Source organism: Lathyrus oleraceus, chromosome 7 (assembly GCF_024323335.1).
Source record: "Lathyrus oleraceus cultivar Zhongwan6 chromosome 7, CAAS_Psat_ZW6_1.0, whole genome shotgun sequence".
Lineage (NCBI taxonomy): Eukaryota > Viridiplantae > Streptophyta > Magnoliopsida > Fabales > Fabaceae > Lathyrus > Lathyrus oleraceus.
The window spans coordinates 196,620,965-196,646,259 of NC_066585.1; the positions used below are offsets into that span (position 1 = coordinate 196,620,965).

Consider the following 25,295-nt stretch of genomic DNA (forward strand, 5'->3'; position numbering starts at 1 on the left):
AAAAGGAATTATTGGATTATGCAGGATTTTTCCAGGATGTCAGACCCGATGTCATGACATCCTGTACACAGAACATTCAGTGTGAATGTCTGGTGTTTTATGATTGCACAATTAATGGCAATCTTTGTATGATTGAAGATCTGATTAGCTGGCGCATTCAATCATGGATTACAACCAGATTTACTTATTTTCCAAGGAGATCTAACCAGCTGTTATAAAAAGATTTGATTGGAAGATAGATTTAGGGTTTTCAAGATGTCCAAGCCCAGCTGGATGCTTCTATAAAAAGGGACTTAGAAAACCTGTTTGAACACACAACCAATACTGAGCGAAATATAGAGAGAGAGCTAGGGTTTGTGTCTATTTAGTCGTGAGACTTGTAGGTCATTAAAGTCATCCATTGATGATTGAATTGGACTGATTTGTGTTTGTAATTTGTCACTCTAAAGCTGTTAAGCAAGAGTGTGTGTCTTCTTGATCAAAGTTGTGAAGCAAGATCAAGAGTGTGTCTTCTTGATTGAAACTGTGAAGTAAAATCAAGAGTGTGTAATAGAAAAGTATTTTCTTTTCTCAAGGGATTGTTGTTTAAAATCACTGGTGTGTGATTGTAGGGAAGTGAGTGGGTTCTCATATCTAAGAGTGCTTAGGTAGAAATTGCACGGGTAGAGATTAGGTGAGAAAGACTGTAACTTGTTGAAGTGTACGGAGAGTCTTTGAACTAATTCTATTTTAGTGAATTTCCTTCCTGGCTTGGTAGCCCCCAGACGTAGGTGAGTTGCACCGAACTGGGTTAACAATTGCTTGTGTTATTTGCTTTACCATTCTGTATCTTTATCCATTGTGTGTTAACAGATATTAGTGTCGTGACATTACCTTCGACATCTTATATCTGATACCAGAATTTCATTTAAATTTTGGACGAAAAAAAGTATAGTAAGTGCACGCTTCACTATCTCTCGAGTGTTCAAATAATTGGCGTTCGCCATATTGCTCGAATTCTCGTTGTCTAAATTAAGACCTTAATTTACAAGATTCGAATCATTTTTTTAAATTAATATAATATTTATAAAATATTTAAACTTGGGATGAAAAATGTATAGGAGGCATTCGCCTCGCTATCTCTCGAGTATTTGAATGATTGGTGCACGCCACATTGCTCGAATTCTTGTCACCCGACTAAAACTTCAATCGTACAAATCCAAATTATTTTCTCTAAATCAATATAAACCCGTAAAGACTCTCTTTTATAATTTACACTGTGGATGAAAAAGAATGGGAGGCGTTCGCCTCACCATCTCTCGAATAATTGAATGATTGGCGCTCGCCATATTGCTCAATTTTTCCGTCTGCCGAAAATACACTAAATGAACTTGGATAAAGGAATGGGGGTGCACGCCTCATCGTTCCTTGAATGAGCAAGTGGGAGGCGCACGCCTCACTACCGTGCATATTCAATTTCTGCAAATAGCTTTTAATAATAACTTAAATGAAAAGGGAGTAGAAGGTGTTCACCTTTTTATTCTTCGAAAGAATTGAACGATTGGTGTGCGCCACATTGCTCAATCTTTTATCGTTCTTCTAAAAAATACTAAACACATTAAACTTAATTCCTCGCCCCGTGCGACCAGTAACAAAACTCTTTTCAGAAAGAACATTGTTTAATCTTTTCTAATGTGCACAACAAACTAATGCTTAAGCCTCCGTCAAGAGTATACAAGCCCGCGTCTAACCTTTAGAACACGATCTAAACACTCGTTCACTAAAAGACACCAACAAATCGTAGTTCCCCGAACTACAAATGCTCTGATTTCCTTATTGCACCATAAGGATACGTAGGCAGGAGATTGCTAGATCTTCACGAGCACACTAATAAAAAACCTCCCTTTTCCGCCTTCTAAGGTTTCCACCCATCTCTTTTCGATATTTTTATTACTCAAAGAAAACCGACATCATTAGCTAACATTCAAATCGCAAATTTAATTAAAAGGTTCCCGATGGATAAAATGGACGTGAAGGGTGCTAATACCTTCCCCTTGCGTAATCGACTCCCGAACCCGAATATGGTTGCGACGGCCATTATTCTGTTTTAAAAGGTTTTATCGATATTTTCCTATTCCTTCATTGGGATAAATAAAGTTCGGTGGCGACTCTGTTCGAACTAAATTTTTTTCGCGACCATCATGAGGAATCGTATTTTTTGAGATGCACACCGGGGACCAATTTAGTCAATATTGTAACTCCATTGTTACGCAGTATAGACTAAGGCATCTATTTTCCCTTTTATTCATCGGTTGCATGCCAAACACTCGTTCCTCGGGGGACAAGCTAATACGACCCATGAACGAAATCGAGCATTTTATTCTAAGACGCCGAGTTAGACAACTTCATTTAGAATATAATATCCCAACTCCTTATTGTAGCACCTCAAATTTGCACCTCCTGTTTTGTACATTCATCTTCATATTAGGTCATTAACATTACATAGTCCACTGCATAGCATTGCATTGTCCTTTGCCCAAGTGCAAGTCATCAGACAAGATTAGGTCAAGACTGGTTAGGAGGATCAGTTGAGCAAGCAAGCATGTGCAATTCCTATTGAGACAAAGCCCTAGGGTTGGTTCAACGAGTTCACATGATTCAAGGATCATTTTGGAGTGATTTGGCCAAGGATTGGATGATCAAAGCTCAACAGTCAAGCTGAATTTCATCTGAAACCCTAGAAAGTCAACTGTGGTCAAATGTGCTTGAAATCATGGATTTGAAGGTGGGAGATGGTTTGAAAGGCCTCATTCATGTCCATACAAGTCTCATTTGACATTTCAAAGATCAAGATTGAAGAATTTGAGGTCAGATGAAAAGTTTCCAAAAATAGTAAGTGACCTCTAATTTCAAACTGCCAAAAATGGAAAGGTCTTCTCCTCAAATTTACATCATCATACAAGCTTCAAATGGAATTTTGTCCAACATGAAAGTTGAAGATCTTGCTCTCACCTTTCCAAAAAGTCCAAGAACATTCATTTCTCATGTGTGGTTGGCAAGTTGTGATCAAATCATTGTCAAGAAAAGTTGAACTTCAAGGAGGCATAACTCTTGAACCGAAAGGCCAATTCATGTGATTCTTTTTTGAGCAAACTCCATTTGACATGCTTTATCATAATCCATCATTACATTTCATCAAAAATCATCACATAAAAAGTCCATTTTTCACTTGACTTCATTTGAATTTTGGTGGGAAAAAAGGTCATTTTGAAAACTACATACAATTTTCATGCCAAACCAATTGCAATTGCTTCTAAACAGAATTTGTGACTTGCCTCAAATGAATTTTTACTGTTCCATTGGTTCTATTTGAAAAAGGGCATTTTGGCATTTTTACATAACATGTGCAATTCACTAATCCAATTCATTTTTGCTAATCATGATTAACAATGCTGATTAACAAGGGGTATTTAAACCTAATTGTAACAGAATTCATGATCAACAATCACAATCTCAGATCCAAAATTGAAATCTCTCAAATTCTCTCAAATTTGCTCAAACTTTTTTCACTTTCTTTCATCAAATTTCATCATTCTTTTGGTTTTCTCTTGTGCTAATCTTCATCTGCAGAGGTTGTTGAAGATCTGTTGAAGAAGAATTGTGGAAGAATCATTGAGATTTGCAGCTGTTGAAGTTGATGAGCATCCATGGCATTTGAAATTTCTGGAGCAAGGAAGCACGATTGAGCTATTCTGCAGCATCCATTCAGCTATACAAGTGTTGTAGGAGATCTGTTTCACATGTCCAAGCCTTGAATCCAACAAAATCAAGATTTGCATCTTCAAAGAGGTAAAATTCGACTATGCCAATTCTTGCGTTTATGATGTGGTTCTGGTAGATCTTAGTTCATAGATCACACTGCAACTTGAATCACGAAGTTTCATTGAGATTTGAGGAAGATATCTGGATTTGAATCTTTGATGCAAAAACTTATTTTGATCGATTCGCTTCATGTGGTTATAATTAGGCTAAATCTTTGTTAGATTAGTGATCTATGAAGTGAGACGAGTTCAATGATGTATAGTTTGCAAGTTTTCATGAACATTTGTTCTTGAGTGATTTCTGGTGAAGAACATGTTGAAGGCGCTCAAGAACTTTGCCCAGAACTCGTGTAGATCCATTGCCCGTGTGTTTTTGCATGCTTTTCTTGTTTATGAACCATGAAGCCAGTAAAAACTCGCCACGTCATTTATTGAAACGCGGCGTTTCAAACAGCGCGCGCCAGATTTGAAGTTTGATGTGGTTCGATTCCGCCTGATAGCATTTTCTCTTTTGGCTTTGCATTATTTTCTTCATATTCTTCCATGATTCACCTTGCCTTGATTCACATTTTTTATTTTCTTTCCACATTCAAGAAATCACAACTCTCTCAATAATAATCCAATCAACATGAGGTTTTTTATGCCATGATCATTAAGATGTCTACTTTTTTCTGATGATTTTTAATAAATTTGTGCACGGTTGGAAAAAATAATTGCCTAGGGTTTGTTTTCACATGCCATTTGTTACACCTTGTTTACCATTTTGATCATGAAATGATGATGCTTAATTGGAAATTCCTGAAATTTTGTATGCATATTCTAGACACCTTGGGGAGCATTTTGATATGTGGTTTGTGATTTTTGAGTTCCTGGATTGTGAGATATGCTATGATCATTAGAGGTGTGACAATTTGTGTCACACCATTTCTTGTGCAACTTCATGATTTTTGTTACCATGCCATATGAACTCTAAATGACCTGAATTTTTGCATGTGGAATCTTCTGGATGTTAAGTTTGAATGTGAATTTTTGTGGATTTTTTGAGTACATTTCCAATTTGATTGAGATTTTCTCCCCTGTTTGACCAATTGTAGACTTCTTGTGAGACATGATTTTATATGATTTGTGAAATTCTTGTGGTTTATTGGATGGACTTGAAATTTGGCATGTATATTATAGACATCTTGAAGTTTGCCATGGCTTTGATTTCATTCATTTATCATGCTTGGTCTCTGTTTTATGCTTGCTTGAAGTTGATGCATGTTTTGATGCCTTGTATGAGCTTGTTTGAACTTGTGTTGACTTGTTGAATTTAATTGACTTGCTTCCCTTGGTCCAAATGAGTTGAAATTTGGTATGATTGTCATGTTATGAATGTTGTTTGACCATGAATATTTTGAGGATTTATTGAAATGTTTGTGAGTTGATTTGAGTTGAATCTTTCTGTTTGGTTCTATGAGCTTCAAATTGCATGTTTTGTACTCTTTGCTTCATGAAATGATAATGGTTGATGATATGAATGTGAAACCACTTGGATTTGTTTCTTATTTGATTGATCTTGATTTTTGATAAGTTTCATGTTCTGTTTTGACTTTTTGCTCTCATTTTGACCCTAGTCTTGTACTAGTGGTTTGTGCTCTCACATTTGAGCTTTGTTTCAGGTTAAGAGCACAATTTCTTATGCTTGATGATGTGCACTCAATTGGAGTTGGCTTATTGATTGTTTATGACTAACCTTGAGTTTGTTTTGTAGGCATTGAGACTTGTGCTTATGCCTTGTGGCTTGCACTTTTGTGCACTGATGCTTGTTATCTGTTTGTGCTGTGGACTTGTAATTGTCTGTTTGCTTTTTGGTTGTCTGGTATACTGATTATGTTGGATTGATTTCAGGTACCTTAGTTGCTATAGTTCCCCTGTGAACTTGTGTTTGCTTTGCTGGCTAGCTTGAGCATTGAGGTATAATGATCTCTTCTCCATGTAGTCTGGAAGACCTGGCCTGTTACTTGGCCAGGCACCTGTCTGAAGTCCTCCTTAAGAGGCAACGTTTGTGCTTATTTATTTTTGTCCCCAAAGTAGGTAAAGACCTTTGATAAGGCAATTGGCAGACACAAGAGATGTGCAATCCATCTCCTGCTATTCTGTTGAGTCGTCCCTTTGCTCACACAACTAGTGTTGATGCATTGTGGACATTAACCCAAGATCCTTGTACAGTTGTACAGTTGAGTCAGTGTCATAAGTGTAGAAGGGTTCCCACTTTCTGAACCCACACTTTATTTGTCTGAAAGCTCTCCCAGGCCAGGGATAAGAGCTGTGAAGTCTCATCTTCACTCACCTTTCATCAGCTTCACCCTAACTCTCAATGTTAGGGTTAAGAGCTAACCTCACCCTGATACAGAGGCTTGTTTGTCGAGGTTGACATGACCCCTCGACTAAAGCCTAGCCTTGATGTTTGAGCCCCTTGTTGGTGTGTTTACTTCATGCTGTATGTGTTTGTGCGGTGTGATTGTATCCCCTAGGTTTGCTAGACTCTGCGTAGTCTCGTTTGCATGTCAATTAAGGTAGCACGGTTCCTTCGTATAGGACTTCCTTTCTTGCTTGAGCTTTCCTAAAACACAAACAGACATTATCCCCTCTTAAGGACACGTCAACTCCTTCTACTACAGGTGAGTAAGTCTCCAAAGGTCGAGCATCCGGTAGATTGCGTAGTGACGTTGTCCACTTAAAAAATACAAACCAACATGAATAGTTTAGCCGAACTATGGCAACTCTGATTCTCATGTCCAGATGAGATACGTAGGCACGAGATGCGATATCTTGTCGAGTTTGACTGACAACTAACACTAACTTCTTTTCTCTCGCCCTCGTTGCGATTGAGACCTTCCCTTTCTCTTGCCTTAGTTGCAATCGAGACCCCTTCTTCTTGTTGTGTGCTTGGAGTCCGATATAAGTCCATTAAGTGGCATCTGGTTTCTAGTGTGGGTGTGTTTTGGTCCGGAATCTGATGTAAGTCCAGTGATTGGCATTCGGATTCCACGTTTGCCTGTGTCTGTTTTGTTTGTGTGCGTGAGCCGAGCTACGGATGCTCTGATTCTTCTTTGTCCAAGAAGATACGTATGCATAGGATGCGATATCCTAGCGAGCATGTTTTCCCCGGTCCGAACTACTTCGACTCTGATGTCTATGCCTGATAGACTAAGTAGGCCCAGGATGCGATATCCTGCCGAGTCAGTTTCGTTTGTATTCTTGTGTCTCTTTCAGCCTGCGTTTGATGTTTATTTGAGCAGTGTTTTAGCAACCATTTTCCTTCCTTTTGTGCGTGGATCCCGTCGAGTACGACGGATGCGTAGGGGTGCTAATACCTTCCCTTCGCATAACCGACTCCCGATCCCATTCTCTTTGATCGCGAGACCATGTCTTTTCCAGGTTTACTCTGAGCGTTTCCTTTCCCTCTTTTGGGATAAATAACGCACGGTGGCGGCTCTGTTGTTCTTGTTTCCTGCCGGTTTTTTCGCGTAATGCGACACTTATATGGATACAAATCAAAACCGTCCTCTCAAGGACTATGCTGCTCCGTTTGAGGAAGAGCCACACTCGAGATTGCATCTTCTTCCATTGAGACAAATAATTTCGAGTTAAAACCTTAACTGTTGCAAGTTGTGCAACATAACCATTTATCTGGTAGCCCTATAGAAGACCCGAACCTTTATTTGTCAGTGTTTGTGAAGTACGTAGATACGTTGAAAGCTAATGGTGTCGATCCTGAAGCCATAAGATTACATTTCTTTCCCTTTTCTTTGAGAGATAGAGCCAGAGCTTGGCTCCAATCTCTACCATGTAATTCCATAACTAAATGGAACAAATTGAAGAAAGTTTTCTTAGCACGATACTTTCCACCTAGCAAAACGACTATGCTAAGAAGCCAAATCAACATATTTAGGAAAAAAGACAAAGAATCTATTTTTGAAGCATGAGAGAGATACAAGGATATTTTAAGGTTTTGCCCACATCATGGACTTATGCCATGGATGATTATACATAATTTCTATAATGGTATCTTGTACAACACCAAACTAACCTTAGATGTTGCAGCTGGCAGCGCTCTAATGGATAAACCCTACGAAGATGCCTATCAACTCATAGAAAATATGGTGCAAACCCACTATCAATGGGGAGGTGAGTGAATTTCTACAGAGAAACCACGGATAAAGTGTGGAATGTACGAAGTTAATGGAATAGACCATGACAATGCTAAAGTGGACGCCTTCACTAAGAAGATCGAGAGTTTGATTGTAACTCCAGCAACTACCATAGCTGCTGCAACATCTAATTGCGAGTTATGTGGAACCCCTTGACACAACACTCTCGAATACCACGTATTGGTTGTAATTCCGTCCGACCAAGTAAACTATTCCCAAGGGAACCCATACTCCAATACTTATAACCTTGGCTAGAGAAACCATCAAAATATTTCCTATAAGAGCAACAAGATGTTGTTTGCTCCAACCCCAACACCTGTTGTTCCTCTAGGTTATCAAAAAGGAGCCCACGCTGGTCCTTAAACACCTAAAAAGTCAAACCTCAAACTAATGATGGAGAACTTTATCGCGACCCAAAGCCAACATAACAAAGAGTTTACTAACTGGAACATTCACACGAGTGAGTCGATTAAGCAATTGGCGAGTAAGGTTGACTCTATGGTCACCAATAATAAAATGCTAGAAACCCAAATTTATCAAGTAGCCCAACAACAAGCAGCAATAGCAGCCTCGGCTGGAATATTTTCTGCGCAACCATAACCTAACCCGAAAGGTCATGGTAATGCTATCACACTACGAAGTGGGATAAAATTAGATGGGCCAGTGGATCCAAAAATTCAAAATTCGCCCATGTCTCAACAAAATGGAAAAGAAACCGAAAAGGTAACAAACAATGAACCAAATGACGATGGGCGGGATAATGAAACCAAAGAGGTAGTCGAGAAAGAGAAATGGTACGTGCCTTCACCAATATATAAGCCACTCAATCCTTATCCTCAAAGACTGGCTAAATCCAAAACCGAAGGTCAGTTTAAGAAATTTGTAGAGCTTCTGAAAAAACTTAATATTACAATACCCTTTACAAAACATATTACACAAATGTCTTCCTATGCCAAATTCCTTAAAGAGATCCTATCTAATAAGAAGAAACTTGAGGATAATGAGACATTGATGCTTACTACAAAATGTAGTGCCCTCTTTCAAAATAACATGCCTCCTAAGTTAAAGGACCCAGGTAGTTTTTCCATATCTTGTGTAATCGGAAAATTTGTCATAGACAGAGATCTTTGTGACTTAGGAGCTAGTGTCAGTTTAATTCCCCTTTCGATTTGTGAAAAACTCAAATTAGGCGAACTAAGACCTATGAGAATGTCTCTCTAACTAGCCACCACTCTGTTAAATTTCTTGTAGGTGTGCTAGAAAACATTCCTATATGACTTGATCAATTTTACATTCCCACAGACTTCATAATAATGGACATAAAGGAAGATTCCAACATTCCAATCATATTAGGAGGACCCTTTTTGGCCATTGCAGGTGTCATTATAAATGTGAAACGAGGAAAACTAACCTTTAAGGTCGGTGAGGAGAAAATCGAATTCATTCTTTCACAATTCCTAAAGGCACCTACTATAGATGATACTTGTTGTTTCATAGACATCATCGACGAATGTATTAAGGAAATGAAGATGGAACCATATAAGGATATTGAAGTCCTAAAAATTCCAGCACCTCCTATTGGAGAAGGGCGATCCAAAACGCAGCGAAATTTAAAATTTCTCCTTTAGTGATCCTCACGAATGGGCATGATCAGTGATAGAATTGTTACCTCTTCTGGCGATTGTAAGTTTTGATGCATATCTACGGACCGATCACGACCGTTGAACGATGACAACGCCTCTACTCAATCCACACGAATGGATTCCTTCAATCTCAGTGCTAGCTGCTACGAATGAAGGCTTTGAGTGAGTCAGAGAGAGAGAGAGAGAGAAATGAAATTGCAACTACACACATGCTTCTACACAAGGGTTCTATTTATAGAACCACTTGTGTGGGCTGCAAGCTAAAAAGCCCACTCAAGTGTATGTGGCCCATATCTTATAATATGCCAAAATCACTTAAGCGTGTGGTACCTTACCATATTTCGTATTCTACTTAAGTACACTGTACCTTACGATATTCTACAATTCACTTAAGGGCATCGTACATTACGATATTCCTTAGTTACTCTATCTCTTATCAATCCGTCCTTTTGCGCGTGAGCCTATAGGTTTTCGCGGCATTGGCAATTATATTAAATCACGTATTTATCATAATAAAAAGTGAGCGGTATCTAGCAACACATCACTGCTACCCAAGATACGAAAATGTCATGTGATCTGAAAAATCCTTGTGATAATACTTATATGTACAATTACTCTTTTGCCCTTATGTCTATACTGAACACAAGGCATAGACCGTGTCATCCTTGTCTAGTTCAATATTGGGCCCATAGACATTTATCATGTTACGCAGGATGGGCAAATTCCATATAGGTCACTCATGTCCCTTAGCATGCTTCGTGGAGTACCCATCAACTGTCTTTATGGTCATCCAGTTACGAACAATGTTTGATCAGCAATAAGGCACTCGACTTTATATCTAGGGTCCATAGTGGTTTCAGGTCGAAGGGTGGTATACACCATTATCACCACGAGAATAACTTATGACACTTTGCATAATATTCTATATAGTATTCTCATAGCGGGTCAATCCAGTATAAGTATTACTCTTAATATTCATACCTATGTTTAAGACTTGATAACTCCTTATCTATGATCCATGAGATGTGATCATCAGTCTATATACATAATAGTCTTAATGCTTTAATATTATCCCACTTCATAATAAAGCTCGACTATGGATACTTTAAGAATAATTTCCTTATGTTTAATGTGATCTCATGATTAAGTCACACTGATACATTAAACGGACTATCTATTCTAGGGACTTTATTAGACAAACATAATAAAGAAAAAGCCTTTTATTATTAATAAATAATTCGATACAAGTACCAAAAGTATTGGCCTCTAGGGCTTACACCAACAATCTCCCACTAGAACTAGAGCCAATCAGGCATACCCCTAATGCCCATAGATCTAGTATGGCCATCATGCTTCTGCTGTGCAAGAGGCTTTGTTAGTGGGTCAGCAATATTGTCAAGTGTAGGTACTCTGCATATTTTCACATCTCCTTTATCTATTATCTCTCGAATAAGGTTATAACGCCTAAGTATGTGTTTGGATCGTTGGTGAGATCTAGGCTCCTTAGCTTGTAAGATGGCACCATTGTTATCACAATAGAGACTAATGGGATCCATAATGCTAGGAACTATGCCAAGTTCACTAATGAACTTTTTGATCCAAACAAATTCCTTTACTGCATTTGAGGCAACAATATACTCGGCCTCGGTTGTAGAATCAGCAACTGTGTCTTGCTTTGAACTTTTCTAGCTCACAGGGCCACCGTTTAAGCAAAATACATAACCAGATTGCGATCTAAAGTCATCCTTATTAATCTGGAAACTAGCATCGGTGTATCCAATTACAACTAGCTCTTCCTGACCTCCATATATCAAGAATGAGTCCTTAGTCCTTCTCAAATACTTAAGTATATTCTTGACAGCTACCCAATGAGCATCACCGGGATCAGATTGGTACCTACTCGTTGCACTTAAAGCATACGAGACATCTGGTCGAGTACATAACATGGCATACATGATAGATCCTATTGCAGATGCATATGGAATCTTATTCATGCGATCCCTTTCTTCCTTAGTTGAAGGGGATTGTGTTTTTGATAGACACAGACCATGTTGCATAGGTATGAATCCTTTCTTGGAATCATGCATATTAAAGCATCTCAACACTTTGTCTATGTACGTACTCTGACTTAGGCCAAGCAATTTTTGTGATCTATCTCTATAGATTCTGATTCCTAATATATAGGCTGCTTCACCTAGGTCCTTCATAGAAAATCATTTCCCCAACCAAGACTTTACTTGTTGCAGGGTAGGGACATTGTTTCCAATGAGTAATATGTCATCTACATATAATACCAGGAAAACGATCATGCTCCCACTAACCTTCTTGTAGACACAAGGCTTATCTTCGTTCTTGATGAATCCATATTGTTTTACCGTTTCATCAAAACGAAGATTCCAGCTTCTGGAAGCTTGCTTAAATCCATAGATTAATCTTTGTAACTTACATATCTTTTGGGCTTCTTCTGGTATGTCAAATCCTTCAGGCTGTGTCATGTACACATCCTCAAGAAGATTCCCATTAAGGAAAGCAGTTTTGACATCCATCTGCCATATTTCATAATCATGATATGCAGCGATAGCAAGTAAAATCCGAACAGATTTAAGCATTGCAACTGGTGAAAAGGTTTCATCATAGTCAACCCCATGAATTTGTTTATATCCTTTTGCAACCAGTCTTGTCTTATAGGTATGTACCTTACCATCCATGTCAGTCTTCTTTTTGAAGACCCACTTGCCTCCTATAGGGTTAACTCCTACAAGAGGCTCTACCAAGGTCCAAACTTGGTTTGTGTACATGGAGTCCATTTTAGATTTCATGGCTTCTAGCCACTTCTCATACTCGGGACCAGTTATGGCCTCTTGGTAGGTCACAGGCTCATCTTGATCCATGAGTAATACATCACCTTGATCAATTATGAGATATCCATATCTCTCAGGTTGGTGACGTATCCTGATTGACCTACGTTGGTCTTGTTCTACTTGAGCAGGTTGCTCTTCCACGACTACTTGTGTTTCCTGCTCTAATTCCTCCATAGGTGTATCGATGCTTTGTGATTCTTGAATTTCTTCAAGCTCTACTTTCCTCCCACTGATTCCTTTGGAAATAAAATCCCTTTCTAGGAAAACTCCAGTTCGAGCGACAAACACTTTGCCCTCAGAAGGATTGTAGAAGTAATACCCTCTTATTTCTTTAGGATACCCCATAAATAAGCATTTGTCAGATTTGGGCTCAAGCTTAGTTGAAATTTTTCGTTTCACATAAACTTCGCAACCCCAAATCTTCATGTAAGACATATGTGGTTTCTTACCGCTCCATATCTCATATGGTGTCTTCTCAACCTTTTTGGATGGAACATGGTTAAGTGTGTAAGTTGTTGTCAATAGTGCATGTCCCCAAAAGGAGTTTGGAAGATCGGCGTGACTCATCATGGATCGGACCATGTCTAACAGGGTTCGATTTCTTCTCTCAGATACACCATTCCATTGGGGTGTTCCAGGAGGAGTAAGTTGGGATAGGATCCCACACTCTTTCAGATGGTCATCAAACTCTAGGCTTAAATACTCACGACCTCGATCTGATCGAAGAGTTTTAATATTCTTACCTAGTTGGTTTTGTACTTCATTCTTGAATTCCTTGAACTTTTCAAAGGATTCTGATTTGTGTTTCATTAAATACACATAACCATATCTACTGAAATCATCAGTAAATATGATAAAGTACTGAAAACCTCCTATGGCTGGTATGTTCAGTGGTCCACATACATCAGTATGTATGAAGGCCAAAAGATCATTAGCTCTTTCACCTTTTCCAATGAATGGAGACTTTGTCATCTTTCCAATTAAACAAGATCTGCATGTCTCATATGATTCAAAATCAAAAGAGTCCAAGAGTCCATCTTTATGGAGTTTGGAAATGTGTTTCTCATTTATGTGGCCTAATCGACAATGCCAAAGGTAAGTTGGATTTAACTCATTAGATTTCATCATTTTAGTATTAATGTTATAAATAGGCATTTCAAGATCAAGGACATATAATCCATTGTTCATTTGTGTAGTAGCATAGAGTATATCATTCAAATAAATTGAGCAACAATTGTTCTTTATTATAAATGAAAAACCAAACTTGTCCAAACAAGAAACGGAAATAATATTCCTGCTAATTACAGGTACATAATAACAGTTCTCTAACTGAATTATTAAACCACTAGGTAAAGTCAATACATAAGTTCCTACGGCTAAAGCAGCAACCTTTGCTCCATTGCCAACTCGTAGGTCAACTTCACCTTTTGCAAAATCTCTACTCCTTTTTAGCCCTTGCACATTGGTACAAATGTGAGAACCGCATCCAGTATCTAATACCCATGATGCAGAAGTAGATAAATTAATTTCAATAACAAAAATACCTGAAGTTGAAGTCTTTATTCCATTCTTCTTATCTTCCAGGTACTTTTGGCAGTTTCTCTTCCAGTGTCCGGTCTTACCGCAATGGAAGCAGGTGCCTTCCTTTGTTATGCCTCCACTAGGCTTCAAAGCAGCAACAGTGGGTTTGGGTTTGGCAACTTCCTTGCCTTTCCCTTTATCACCCTGCTTGATGGGTCTTTTGTTCTGTCTCTTTCCATTTCCGATCATCAGAATGGACTTCCCTTTTGTCTTCAGATTCTGCTCAGCAGTTCTTAACATGGCTAGAAGTTCAGGAAGAGATTTTTCCATATCATTCATATTGAAATTTAGGGCAAATTGACTGAATCTATCTGGCAACGATTGCAAGATTAAATCAGTCGCAAGTTCCTTTCCGAGGGGAAAACCCAACCTCTCAAGGTTCTCCATATACCCAATCATATTGAGCACATGGGGACCTACAGGGGCTCCCTCAGCTAACTTGCCTTGAAAAAAGGATTTTGAAACTTCAAACCTTTCATGCCTTGCTTGCTCTTGATAGAGCATCTTCAGGTGTTCGATCATATCGAACGCTGCCATATTCTCATGTTGCTTTTGCAACTCTAAGTTCATGGTAGCTAGCATGAGACAAGCAGTTTCATTGGCTTCATCGACATGCTTCTTATAAACATCTCTTTCTGCCTTAGGTGCAGAACTAGGAGGTTCCTCTTCAGGAACAGGTTTCTCCAAGACATACAGCTTTCTATCATGTTTGAGGACAATCCTCAGATTTCGGTGCCAATCCAGAAAATTTGTCCCAGACAATATTTCCTTGTCAAGGATTGATCGCAAAATGTTGTTAGAGGTGTTTGTTTTCATGGTAATCTACATGAAAATAATGAAAATATAAGTATCAATAACATTTTTAATTAGGCTTTTAATTAAATATGTTCCCACTATTTTACTCAAAACAAATGACCCTCACCATTTGATTCGAAAAATTCCGTTGGAAGATTTTCTAGTGGGTCGAGATCCACATTTCACTTTGTTTTAAGTCCGCGTAGGCGGATTACACAAAACCATGTTATTTAGGTAGGAACTGTAACACCCTTCTAAAATACCCCAATTATTTAATAAAAACAACAAATATATATCAGAGTAATTATGCACCAAGGGTGTCACACAACTACTTCACACCATAATAACTGTCATGCTCTTCATTTAATCAAAATAAACATTTTCTTGCATAATTCGCAGCGGATAGAAATCAACTAACCATTCAAAACATATAACATATTACAGGTAAAAAGGTTCAACAACCAACAATAAAACAATTAAAACATCCCGTCCCGATGTTACATCTATCAGAGCACGACCCTCTAAGTAGACTACACTAGACTCCAAGCACTAGCTTCCACTCAACTCATTTGTTCGTTACCTGAAAAATAGTTGTAAGGGTGAGTTCCTCAATCGATATAATAAGCATTATAAATCATCATGTAATGCTAAGTAAATCCACACATTTCATCACCCTAATCGTAACATACATCCAGTAACGGCACATCAACTCAAACATCATACTTAATATCAACACAATTCCACTCCTCAATTAAATTAAATATCCATACAACAAGCCAACAAAATGCAACTCTAATGAGACTCGACTCGTCATGCATGTGGTACCATTCGGAGTAAAACTCCCAACTTAAAATCATTGCCATTTTATTGGGCATCAAGGCATAAGCCTTCAACTTTCAACTTAAAATTTGCCAATCCAGGCCAACGTGGTGTGAGCAAAGCTCCGACTTAATGCATATGAATGTACATGGCATACACGACTTTAAACTGTCGACAACATAATAATAATAGCAATACAACAATGTTTTCAACAACATCAACTTATAATCAACTTTGGCTCACCTAGCCTACAACTCAGTATTTTCAACAACTTTCCGTACACGGAACAACTCAGCAACATACTTGTATCAACACTTCATAACATAAATCCAACAAAATTACTCATCACAATTAACTATAATAGGCCAATCACCAATTAGGTTCACAACATTAAAAATATCAATTTTTCAAATTTCCAACAGTGTTAACCGGTTAACGCCCTGGGTTAACCGGTTAACGCAGGACAAAACACACTTTCTGGCAAAACGCAACAGTGTTAACCGGTTAACGCCCTGGGTTAACCGGTTAACGCAGGCAAAACAGCACATTTTCACAAAATATAACAGTGTTAACCGGTTAACGCCCTGGGTTAACCGGTTAACGCAGACAAAACAGCAGTTCCTGCGCTAACACAAGGCAGAATGCAGAGTTCTCCGCATTTTCCGCCGTTGGAGGACTTCCGGACCTCCGATTCAATTTCCGTAAAAAGCTATACGTTCGGGGGAACGCGACTCACACAATTACGGACTCAATTACAGCTTTAATACAACTTATTCATCACAATATTTCAGCATTCAACATCCCAATTAGGGTCACTTCAACGGTTTATCACTACCCATGACATGTTAATCTATAATACCCATTAAACGACGATAAACCCCCCTTACCTGAGATAATCCGGCAATCTCTAAGCTTCAAGCTTTTCCGTTCTTCAACCTTTGCTCTCTAGCTCTTCCTCTTTGCCCTTTCTCCACTTTCCACTTTTCAGCCGCTTCTCTGTTTCACGTGAAAACTCTTTACCAAAATGAAAACCCTTTTCTCTTATTCCAACTTATATATTTTCCACTAATTATTATTCCAAATAATAATAATAATAATAATCCAATAATTCAATTTATTTAATTAAATTAATAAATATATTATTAACTTAATTTAAATAATTCTCTTATTTTATTCGGGGTGTTACAGGAACTCCTGCAATTGTATCTAATACAACTCTCGAATATTTTAGTTGGGTGAATAACTCCTTATTCCAATCCATCAGATGGATCATTTCCAACTCTTGCTTCTAAACATATATAATCTTATTATAATTTGTTTAGTTAAGTTTGACCCATTGTTTTAGCAATTGGATATTACAATTATCCCATCGCACCTTACTAATATAGAACATGCACCTCGCGTAGGCGAAACCTACATTATCCGATACTAGTCTTGATGAGTGTTAAAACTTGGAAAGCATAAACTTAATATTTAATATGAGGGAATTTGCAATTATTCTGATCTCACCGGCTTATTTATCATATAAATCGTCTCTCACATGCATCAACATACATTCACATGCATCAACATACATAATGAAACAGTTATGGCCCCTAGCACAATTGTTCTCCCAAGCCAATGAGAGAACCTAAGCTAACCTAATAACGATCTAAGCTTCTCCAAGCAAGATCTTCAAGGTTGTCCTCCTTTGATATTGAATTATTCTCTTTCTTCATAACATTAAATTACATAAAAGAAACTCGTTTTACATACGAGGGAGTGAGATGAGAAAAGAAGTTACATTAAGAGATTAAAAGAGAGGCACGACACGCAGGTCGTATTTTAAAAACCCAAAACAAAATAAAGGAAAACTAAGGCCATAACCGATCACCACAAGACAATAATAATAAACACATTATTATTATTAATTTTAATTCTTTTAATTAATTAAAACCAAATTAAATTTCGGAGGTCCGCTGCCCGATCAGCGGGAAGGGGGTTCCCAACTCTAAGACGCCGAGTTAGACAACTTCATTTAGAATATAATATCCCAACTCCTTATATGGATACAAATCAAAACCGTCCTCTCCATGACTATGCTGCTCCGTTTGAGGAAGAGCCACACTCGAGATTGCATCTTCTGCCATTTAGACAAATAATTTCGAGTTAAAACCTTAACTGTTGCAAGCTGTGCAACATAACCATTAATCTGGTAGCCCTATAGAAGACCCGAACCTCTATTTGTCAGTGTTTGTGAAGTACGTAGATACGTTGAAAGCTAATGGTGTCCATCTTGAAGCCATAAGATTACATTTCTTTCCCTTTTCTTTGAGAGATAGAGCCAAAGCTTGGATCCAATATCTACCATGTAATTCCATAACTAAATGGAACAAATTGAAGAAAGTTTTCTTAGCACGATACTTTCCACCTAGCAAAACGACTATGCTAAGAAGCCAAATCAACATATTTAGGAGAAAAGACAAAGAATCTATTTTTGAAGCATGAGAGAGATACAAGGATATTTTAAGGTTTTGCCCACATCATGGACTTGTGCCATGGATGATTATACATAATTTCTATAATGGTATCTTGTACAACACCAACCTAACCTTGATGTTGCAGCTGGCAGCGCTCTAATGGATACACCCTACGAAAATGCCTATCAACTCATAGAAAATATGGTGCAAACCCACTATCAATGGGGAGGTGAGTGAATTTCTGCAGAGAAACCACGGATAAAGTGTTGAATGTACGAAGTTAATGGAATAGACCATGACAATGCTAAAGTGGACGCCTTCACTAAGAAGATCGAGAGTTTGACTATAACTCCAGCAACTACCATAGCTGCTGAAACATCTAATTGCGAGTTATGTGGAACCCCTTGACACAACACTCTCGAATACCACGTATTGGTTGCAATTCTACCAAGTAAACTATTCCCAAGGGAACCCATACTCCAATACTTATAACCTTGGCTGGAGAAACCATCAAAATATTTCCTATAAGAGCAACAAGATGTTGTTTGCTCCAACCCCAACACCTGTTGTTCCTCTAGGTTATCAAAAAGGAGCCCACACTGGTCCTCAAACACCTAAAAAGTAAAACCTCAAACTAATGATGGAGAACTTTATCGCGGCCCAAAGCCAACATAACAAAGAGTTTACTAACCAGAACATTCACACGAGTGAGTTAATTAAGCAATTGGCGAGTAAGGTTGACTCTATGGTCACCCATAATAAAATGCTAGAAACCCAAATTTATCAAGTAGCCCAACAACAAGAAGCAATAGCAGCCTCGGCTGGAATATTTTCTGCGCAACCATAACCTAACCCGAATGGTCATGCTAATGCTATCACACTACGAAGTGGGATAAAATTAGATTGGCCAGTGGATCCAAAAATTCAAAATTCGCCCATGTCTCAACAAAATGGAAAAGAAACCAAAAAGGTAACAAACAATGAACCAAATGAAGATGGGAGGGATAATGAAACCAAAAAGGTAGTCGAGAAAGAGAAATGGTACGTGCCTTCACCAATATATAAGCCACTCATTCCTTATCCTCAAAGACTGGCTAAATCCAAAACCGAAGGTCAGTTTAAGAAATTTGTAGAGCTTCTGAAAAAACTTAATATTACAATACCCTTTACAAAACATATTACACAAATGTCTTCCTATGCCAAATTCCTTAAAGAGATCCTATCTAATAAGAAGAAACTTGAGGATAATGAGACATTGATGCTTACTACAAAATGTAGTGCCCTCTTTCAAAATAACATGCCTCCTAAGTTAAAGGACCCAGGTAGTTTTTCCATATCTTGTGTAATCGGAAAATTTGTCATAGACAGAGATCTTTGGGACTTAGGAGCTAGTGTCAGTTTAATTCCCCTTTCGATTTGTGAAAAACTCAAATTAGGCGAACTAAGACCTATGAGAATGTCTCTCTAACTAGCCACCGCTCTTTTAAATTTCTTGTAGGTGTGCTAGAAAACATTCCTATATGACTTGATCAATTTTACATTCCCACAGACTTCATAATAATGGACATAAAGGAAGATTCCAACATTCCAATCATATTAGGAGGACCCTTTTTGGCCATTGCAGGTGCCATTATAAATGTGAAACGAGGAAAACTAACCTTTAAGGTCGGTGAGGAGAAAATCGAATTCATTCTTTCACAATTCCAAAAGGCACCTACTATAGATGATACTTGTTGTTTCATAGACATCATTGAAGAATGTATTAAGGAAATAAAGATGGAACCATATAAGGATATTGAAGTCCTAAAAATTCCAGCACCTCCTGTTGGAGAAGGGCGATCCAAAATGCAGCGGAATTTAAAATTTCTCCTTTAGTGATCCTCACGAATGGGCATGATCAGTGATAGAATTGTTATCTCTTGTGGCGATTGTAACCCTTGATGCATATCTACGGAGCGATCACGAATGTTGAACGATGACAACGTCTCTACTCAATCCACACAAACGGATTCCTTCAATCTTAGTGCTAGCTGCTACGAATGAAGACTTTGAGTGAGTGAGAGAGAGAGAGAGAAACGAAATTGCAACTACACACATGCTTCTACACAAGGGTTCTATTTATAGAACCACTTGTGTGGGCTGCAAGCTAAAAAGCCCACTCAAGTGTATGTGGCCCATATCTTATAATATGCCAAAATCACTTAAGCGCGTGGTACCTTACCATATTTCGTATTCTACTTAAGTACACCGTACCTTACGATGTTCTATAATTCACTTAAGGGCACCGTACATTACGGTATTCCTTAGTTACTCTATCTCTCATCAATTTGTCCTTTTGTGTGTGACCCTGTAGGTTTTCGCGGCATTGGCAATTATATTAAATCACGTATGTAACATAATAAACAGTGAGCGGTATCTAGCAACACATCACTGCTACCCAAGACACGAAAATATCATGTGATCTGACAAATCCTTTTGTGATAATACTTATATGTACAATTACCCTTTTTACCTTATGTCTATATTGAACACAAGGCATAGACCGTGTCATCCTTGTCCAGTTCAATATTGGGCCCATAGACATTTATCCTGTTATGCAGGATGGGCAAATTCCATTTAGGTCACTCATGTCCCTTAGCACGCTTCGTGGAGTACCCATCAACTGTCTTTATGGTCATCCAGTTACGGACAATGTTTGATCAGCAATAAGGCACTCAACTCTACATCTAGGGTCCATAGTGGTTTAAGGTCGAAGGGTGGTATACACCATTATCACCATGAGAATAACTTATGACACTTTGCATAACATTCTATATAGTATTCTCATAGTGGGTCAATCCAATATAAATATTACTCTTAATATTCATACCTATGTTTAAGACTTGATAACTCCTTATCCATGATCCATGAGATGTGATCATCAATCTATATACATAATAGTCTTAATACTTTAATGTTATCCCACTTCACAATAAAGCTCGACTATGGATACTTTAAGAATAGTGTCATTATGTTTAATGTGATCTCATGATTAAGTCACACTTGATACATTAAACGGACTATCTATTCTAGGGACTTTATTAGACAAACATAATAAAGAAAAAGCCTTTTATTATTAATAAATAATTCGATACAAGTACCAAAAGTATTGGCCTATAGGGCTTACACCAACACCTCCTATATTAGAAGATGATGAATGACGTATACCATATGTAGATGCCAGATTGAGATAATGCCTCATACTAACTGCCAATCCGATGTCGTGCCTAAAGAAACCTTTTGTAGAAATTAAGACGCTTCCCAAAAACTTAAGGTATGAATTCCTAGATAAAGAGTTTGAAGTCCAGTAATAGTCAATGTCGACTTAGGTCAAAAAGAAACTGAGCAGTTATTGGATGTTTTAAGGAAGTATCCTACATACCTAGGATACAACATCTCTGATATCAAAGGGATCAGTCCCTCTGTGTACATGCATCGAATTATCTTAAAGGAAGACTCAAAAACCTCAAGAGAACACCAGAGGAGAATAAACCCCATTATGAGTGATGTAGTTAAGAGGGAGGTACTAAAGCTACTAGAGAAATGGATTATATACCCAATATCCGACAGTAAGTGGGTCATCCCAGTACATGTGGTACCTAAAAAGGGAGGTGTTGCAGTAGTCAAGAATGACAAAGGCGAAGTTGTAGAAAAGTTTGTTGAGACAGGGTGGAGAATATGCATAGACTAGATAAGATTGAACAAAGCCATCTGAAAGATCATTTCCCTTTACCCTTTATCAACTGGCTATGCATTCTCACTTCTGTCATTTGGATGGCTACTCAAGATTTTTCCAAATCCCAATTCACCCTGATGACCAAGAGAAGACCACTTTCACATGTCCCTATGGCACATTCTCCTATCGACGAATATCGTTAGGATTATGTAATGCTCCCGGAACAGTTCAACGATGCATGATGGCAATCTTTGTAGATTTTCTGGATAACATCATGGAAATGTTTATGGATGACTTATCAAATTGTGGGCAAAGTTTTGAAGAATGTCTTGTGAACTTGGAAATGGTACTAGAAAGGTGTGTAAAAGTCAACCTTGTACTCAACTGGGAAAAATGCTACTTCATGGTTCAAGAGGGAATCGTACTTGGACACATAGCGTCAGACAAGGGGATTGAAATTGATAAGGTAAGAAAGAAGTAATAGAAAACCTTCAACCACCCAAAACTGTTAGAGAAATACGAAGTTTCTTAGAACATGTCGGCTTTTACCGACGTTTCATCAAGGACTTCTCTAAAATAACTAAACCCTTAACTGGTCTATTGATGAAAGAAGTTGAATTAATCTTCAATGACAAATACTTAGAAGCATTTCAACTACTCAAACCATCTTTGATCTCTGCACCCGTTATACAACCTCCAGATTGGAATGAACCCTTTGAAATAATGTGTGATGCAAGTGATTACGTCGTAGGTGATGTCTTGGGGCAACTAAAAGATAAGAAGCTCCATGTCATTTATTATGCGAGTAAAACCTTGGATGAGGATAAAATGAATTATGCCACCACAGAAAAGGAACTCTTAGTTGTAGTGTTTGCATTAGATAAATTATGCTCTTACCTAATGGAAGCTAAAATAATTATCTATACTGACCATGTCTTTATTCGATACTTATTAAGTAAAAGGGATGCTAAACCAAGGTTGTTAAGATGGATTATGCTGCTACAAGAGTTTGATTTATAAATCAAAGATAAGAAAGGAACTGAAACATTGTAGCAGATCACCTCTCTAGACTCGATAATGTAAAAGTTGACCAAGTGCCCATCAATGATGACTTCCCATATGACCAACTTATCTCCCAGTTAGAAAGTAACACATCTCAATTCTCTTAAAAATATAATCCTTGCGAAAAAGGAAACTCCAGAATTGAAAATAAAGAAGTCGTGAAAGTCGTATTTGCTCAATCCAAAAGCCTTTGGTATGTTGACTTTGTCAACTGCCTAGCGGCCATAATACTTCCATCTGAATTAACTTACCAACAAAAGAAAAAGTTTTTCCAAGACCTAACACAATATTATTGGGATGAACCCCTCATATTCAACAGAGGCGCCGATGGTATTTTCTGTCGATGTGTCCCTGAAGAAGAGATATATAATATTATAACCCATTACCATGTTGCACCATATGAAGGGCACACAAGCACGTCCAAGACCTGTGCAAAGCTCCTACAATCTGGCCTCTAATGGCCTAGCCTATGGAAGGATGTCCATACCTCAACTATCAAATGTGACAGGTGCCAATGCACTGGAAACATTTCTAGACGCGACAAAATGCCATTAAAAAACATATTAGAAGTGGAAATCTTCGACGTGTGGGGTATTGATTTTATGGGCCTTTTCCCATCCTCATTAGGAAACAAATTTATACTCGTTATGATTGACTATGTGTCGAAACGGATCGAGGCTATATCTTCTCCTACAACTGACACACAAGTCGTGGTTAAACTTTTCAACAACATTATCTTCCCTAGATTCGGTGTGCCTAGACTCGTCATTAGTGACAGTGGATCTTATTTCATTTCAAAAATCTTTGAAAAACTATTGCTTAAATACGGAGTCCGACACCGAATAACAACACCTTACCACCCACAAATAAGTGGTCAAGTTGAAAATTATAACAGGGAAATAAAGAAAATATTAGAGAAGACTGTTGCAACATCTAGGAAAGATTGGTCTTCTAAACTTCACGATGCTCTATGGGCCTATAGAACGGCTTACAAAAATCCCATAGGAATCACACCCTTTAAGTTAGTATATCATAAATCCTGCCATCTGCCGATCGAGCTAGAGCATAAAGCCTATTGGGTCATTAAGGCCTTAAACATGGACTACGATGCCGCAGGCGAAAAGCGAATATTATACATCCATGAATTAGAAGAATTAAGATTAAATGCCTATGAGAATACCCAAATCTATAAGGACCGAACTAAAAAGTGGCATGACAAGCGTATAGCGAGGAGAGAGTTCAAAAAGGGTGAATTAGTTCTTCTTTTCAACTCTTGATTAAATTTTTTTTCCAGGAAAACTCAGTTCTAGATGGTCTGAACCTTTTGAGGTTATCAAAGTTTTCCAAAATGGAGTTATTGAGATAATAGATAAATCTAATTAGGCATTAATTGTGAATGGGAAGAGACTTTAAAACTATCATTGTGTCGATAACAGAGGTTACTATACTTGTTTACAGCTAAAAGAGATGCCCGCTCTTTCACAAAATTAGTCATTTCGAAATTGTGTCGAGCAACCAACATTAAATGAAGCACTGTGTGGGAGGCAACCCACGGTTTTTGAATCTTATTTTTTCCCTGATATAATAAGCGGTATATTTTATTGATCAATACTAACTTGACTCATGTCTCCTTTCAGGCTACATTCATGCCAATCTAATTTTCCTACTAACTTTTAGAGATGTAAAACATCGATAATATGGAGATAACTTTCATAAACAAGGCCCAGAGGCAGCGTTATGAGGTTCTATTTCAGAGAGAAATGGCACTAACTAAGTACCCTGATGGCCTGACTATGTTAACCCTAGGTATTAGAGAGAGTGTCTGTTTTATGCTTAGCCAAATTGGTTGGGACAATTTTGTTGTAACGAGGAGATTTTGTACCTACCACAAACTAACCCTTGAGTTTTTGAGTTCCTTCTTCTATGATCCAAATCATGGGATGGGATTTAATATAGGCTTAACCACTTTTAGGTTGTTCGAATGTACCTACCTCTTTAACCACCGTGAGATGGCTGACCTTTTAGGATTCCCTAGTGGCCCTGACGTTTTTACTGAAGAACGAGAGGATAAGCTTATGGACAATGAACATGATTAATTTTGGGGTAGCATCTCTGAGAACTCACATCATGAACCCAACTCCATGGACTCCAACAGTGTCTACAACCCATCTATCATATATTTTTACATGGACTCCAACATGGTATTATATTTTAACCACGGGCTTATAAGAAACCTATGACCCAATGAGCATGAGTTTCTGATTAGAAATGAGGTGGTACGCCATTTTACTTTGCCTAACCATGAGAGGATCGGTGTGCACAATCGAGATAATTGGATATATGATTTAGAAGGTCATAATGAAT

At 38.0% G+C, this 25,295-nt stretch overlaps 2 protein-coding genes and 2 non-coding genes across 4 annotated transcripts; 2 read left to right on the plus strand and 2 right to left on the minus strand.

Annotated features, from left to right (window-relative positions):
- Positions 1-7,708: 7,708 nt before the first annotated feature.
- On the minus strand, positions 7,709-7,815 carry LOC127108568 (small nucleolar RNA R71). Its single transcript, XR_007796098.1, has one exon. It is a non-coding gene; the product is annotated as a small nucleolar RNA R71 (small nucleolar RNA).
- Positions 7,816-8,686: 871 nt separating this feature from the next.
- Positions 8,687-9,217, plus strand: LOC127102885 (uncharacterized). Its single transcript, XM_051040206.1, has one exon. The coding sequence runs from the start codon at positions 8,687-8,689 to the stop codon at positions 9,215-9,217; it is 531 nt and encodes a 176-aa protein (XP_050896163.1).
- Positions 9,218-18,119: 8,902 nt separating this feature from the next.
- Positions 18,120-18,226, minus strand: LOC127108860 (small nucleolar RNA R71). Its single transcript, XR_007796363.1, has one exon. It is a non-coding gene; the product is annotated as a small nucleolar RNA R71 (small nucleolar RNA).
- Positions 18,227-19,091: 865 nt separating this feature from the next.
- Positions 19,092-24,208, plus strand: LOC127102886 (uncharacterized). The gene is made up of 3 exons (XM_051040207.1): positions 19,092-19,476; positions 19,704-19,989; positions 23,440-24,208. Exons 1-3 carry the CDS (start codon positions 19,092-19,094, stop codon positions 24,206-24,208), a joined length of 1,440 nt encoding a protein of 479 aa, XP_050896164.1.
- Positions 24,209-25,295: the final 1,087 nt, after the last annotated feature.

Coding starts and splice junctions, on each gene's coding strand:
- LOC127102885 (XM_051040206.1), top strand. CDS start 8,687: ATGTCTCAACAAAATGGAAAAGAAACCGAAAAGGTAACAAACAATGAA.
- LOC127102886 (XM_051040207.1), top strand. CDS start 19,092: ATGTCTCAACAAAATGGAAAAGAAACCAAAAAGGTAACAAACAATGAA. Junction 19,477..19,703: donor TCCTAAGTTAAAGGACCCAG/GTAGTTTTTCCA, acceptor ACATTCCCACAG/ACTTCATAATAATGGACATA. Junction 19,990..23,439: donor GCACCTCCTGTTGGAGAAGG/GCGATCCAAAAT, acceptor CAAATGTGACAG/GTGCCAATGCACTGGAAACA.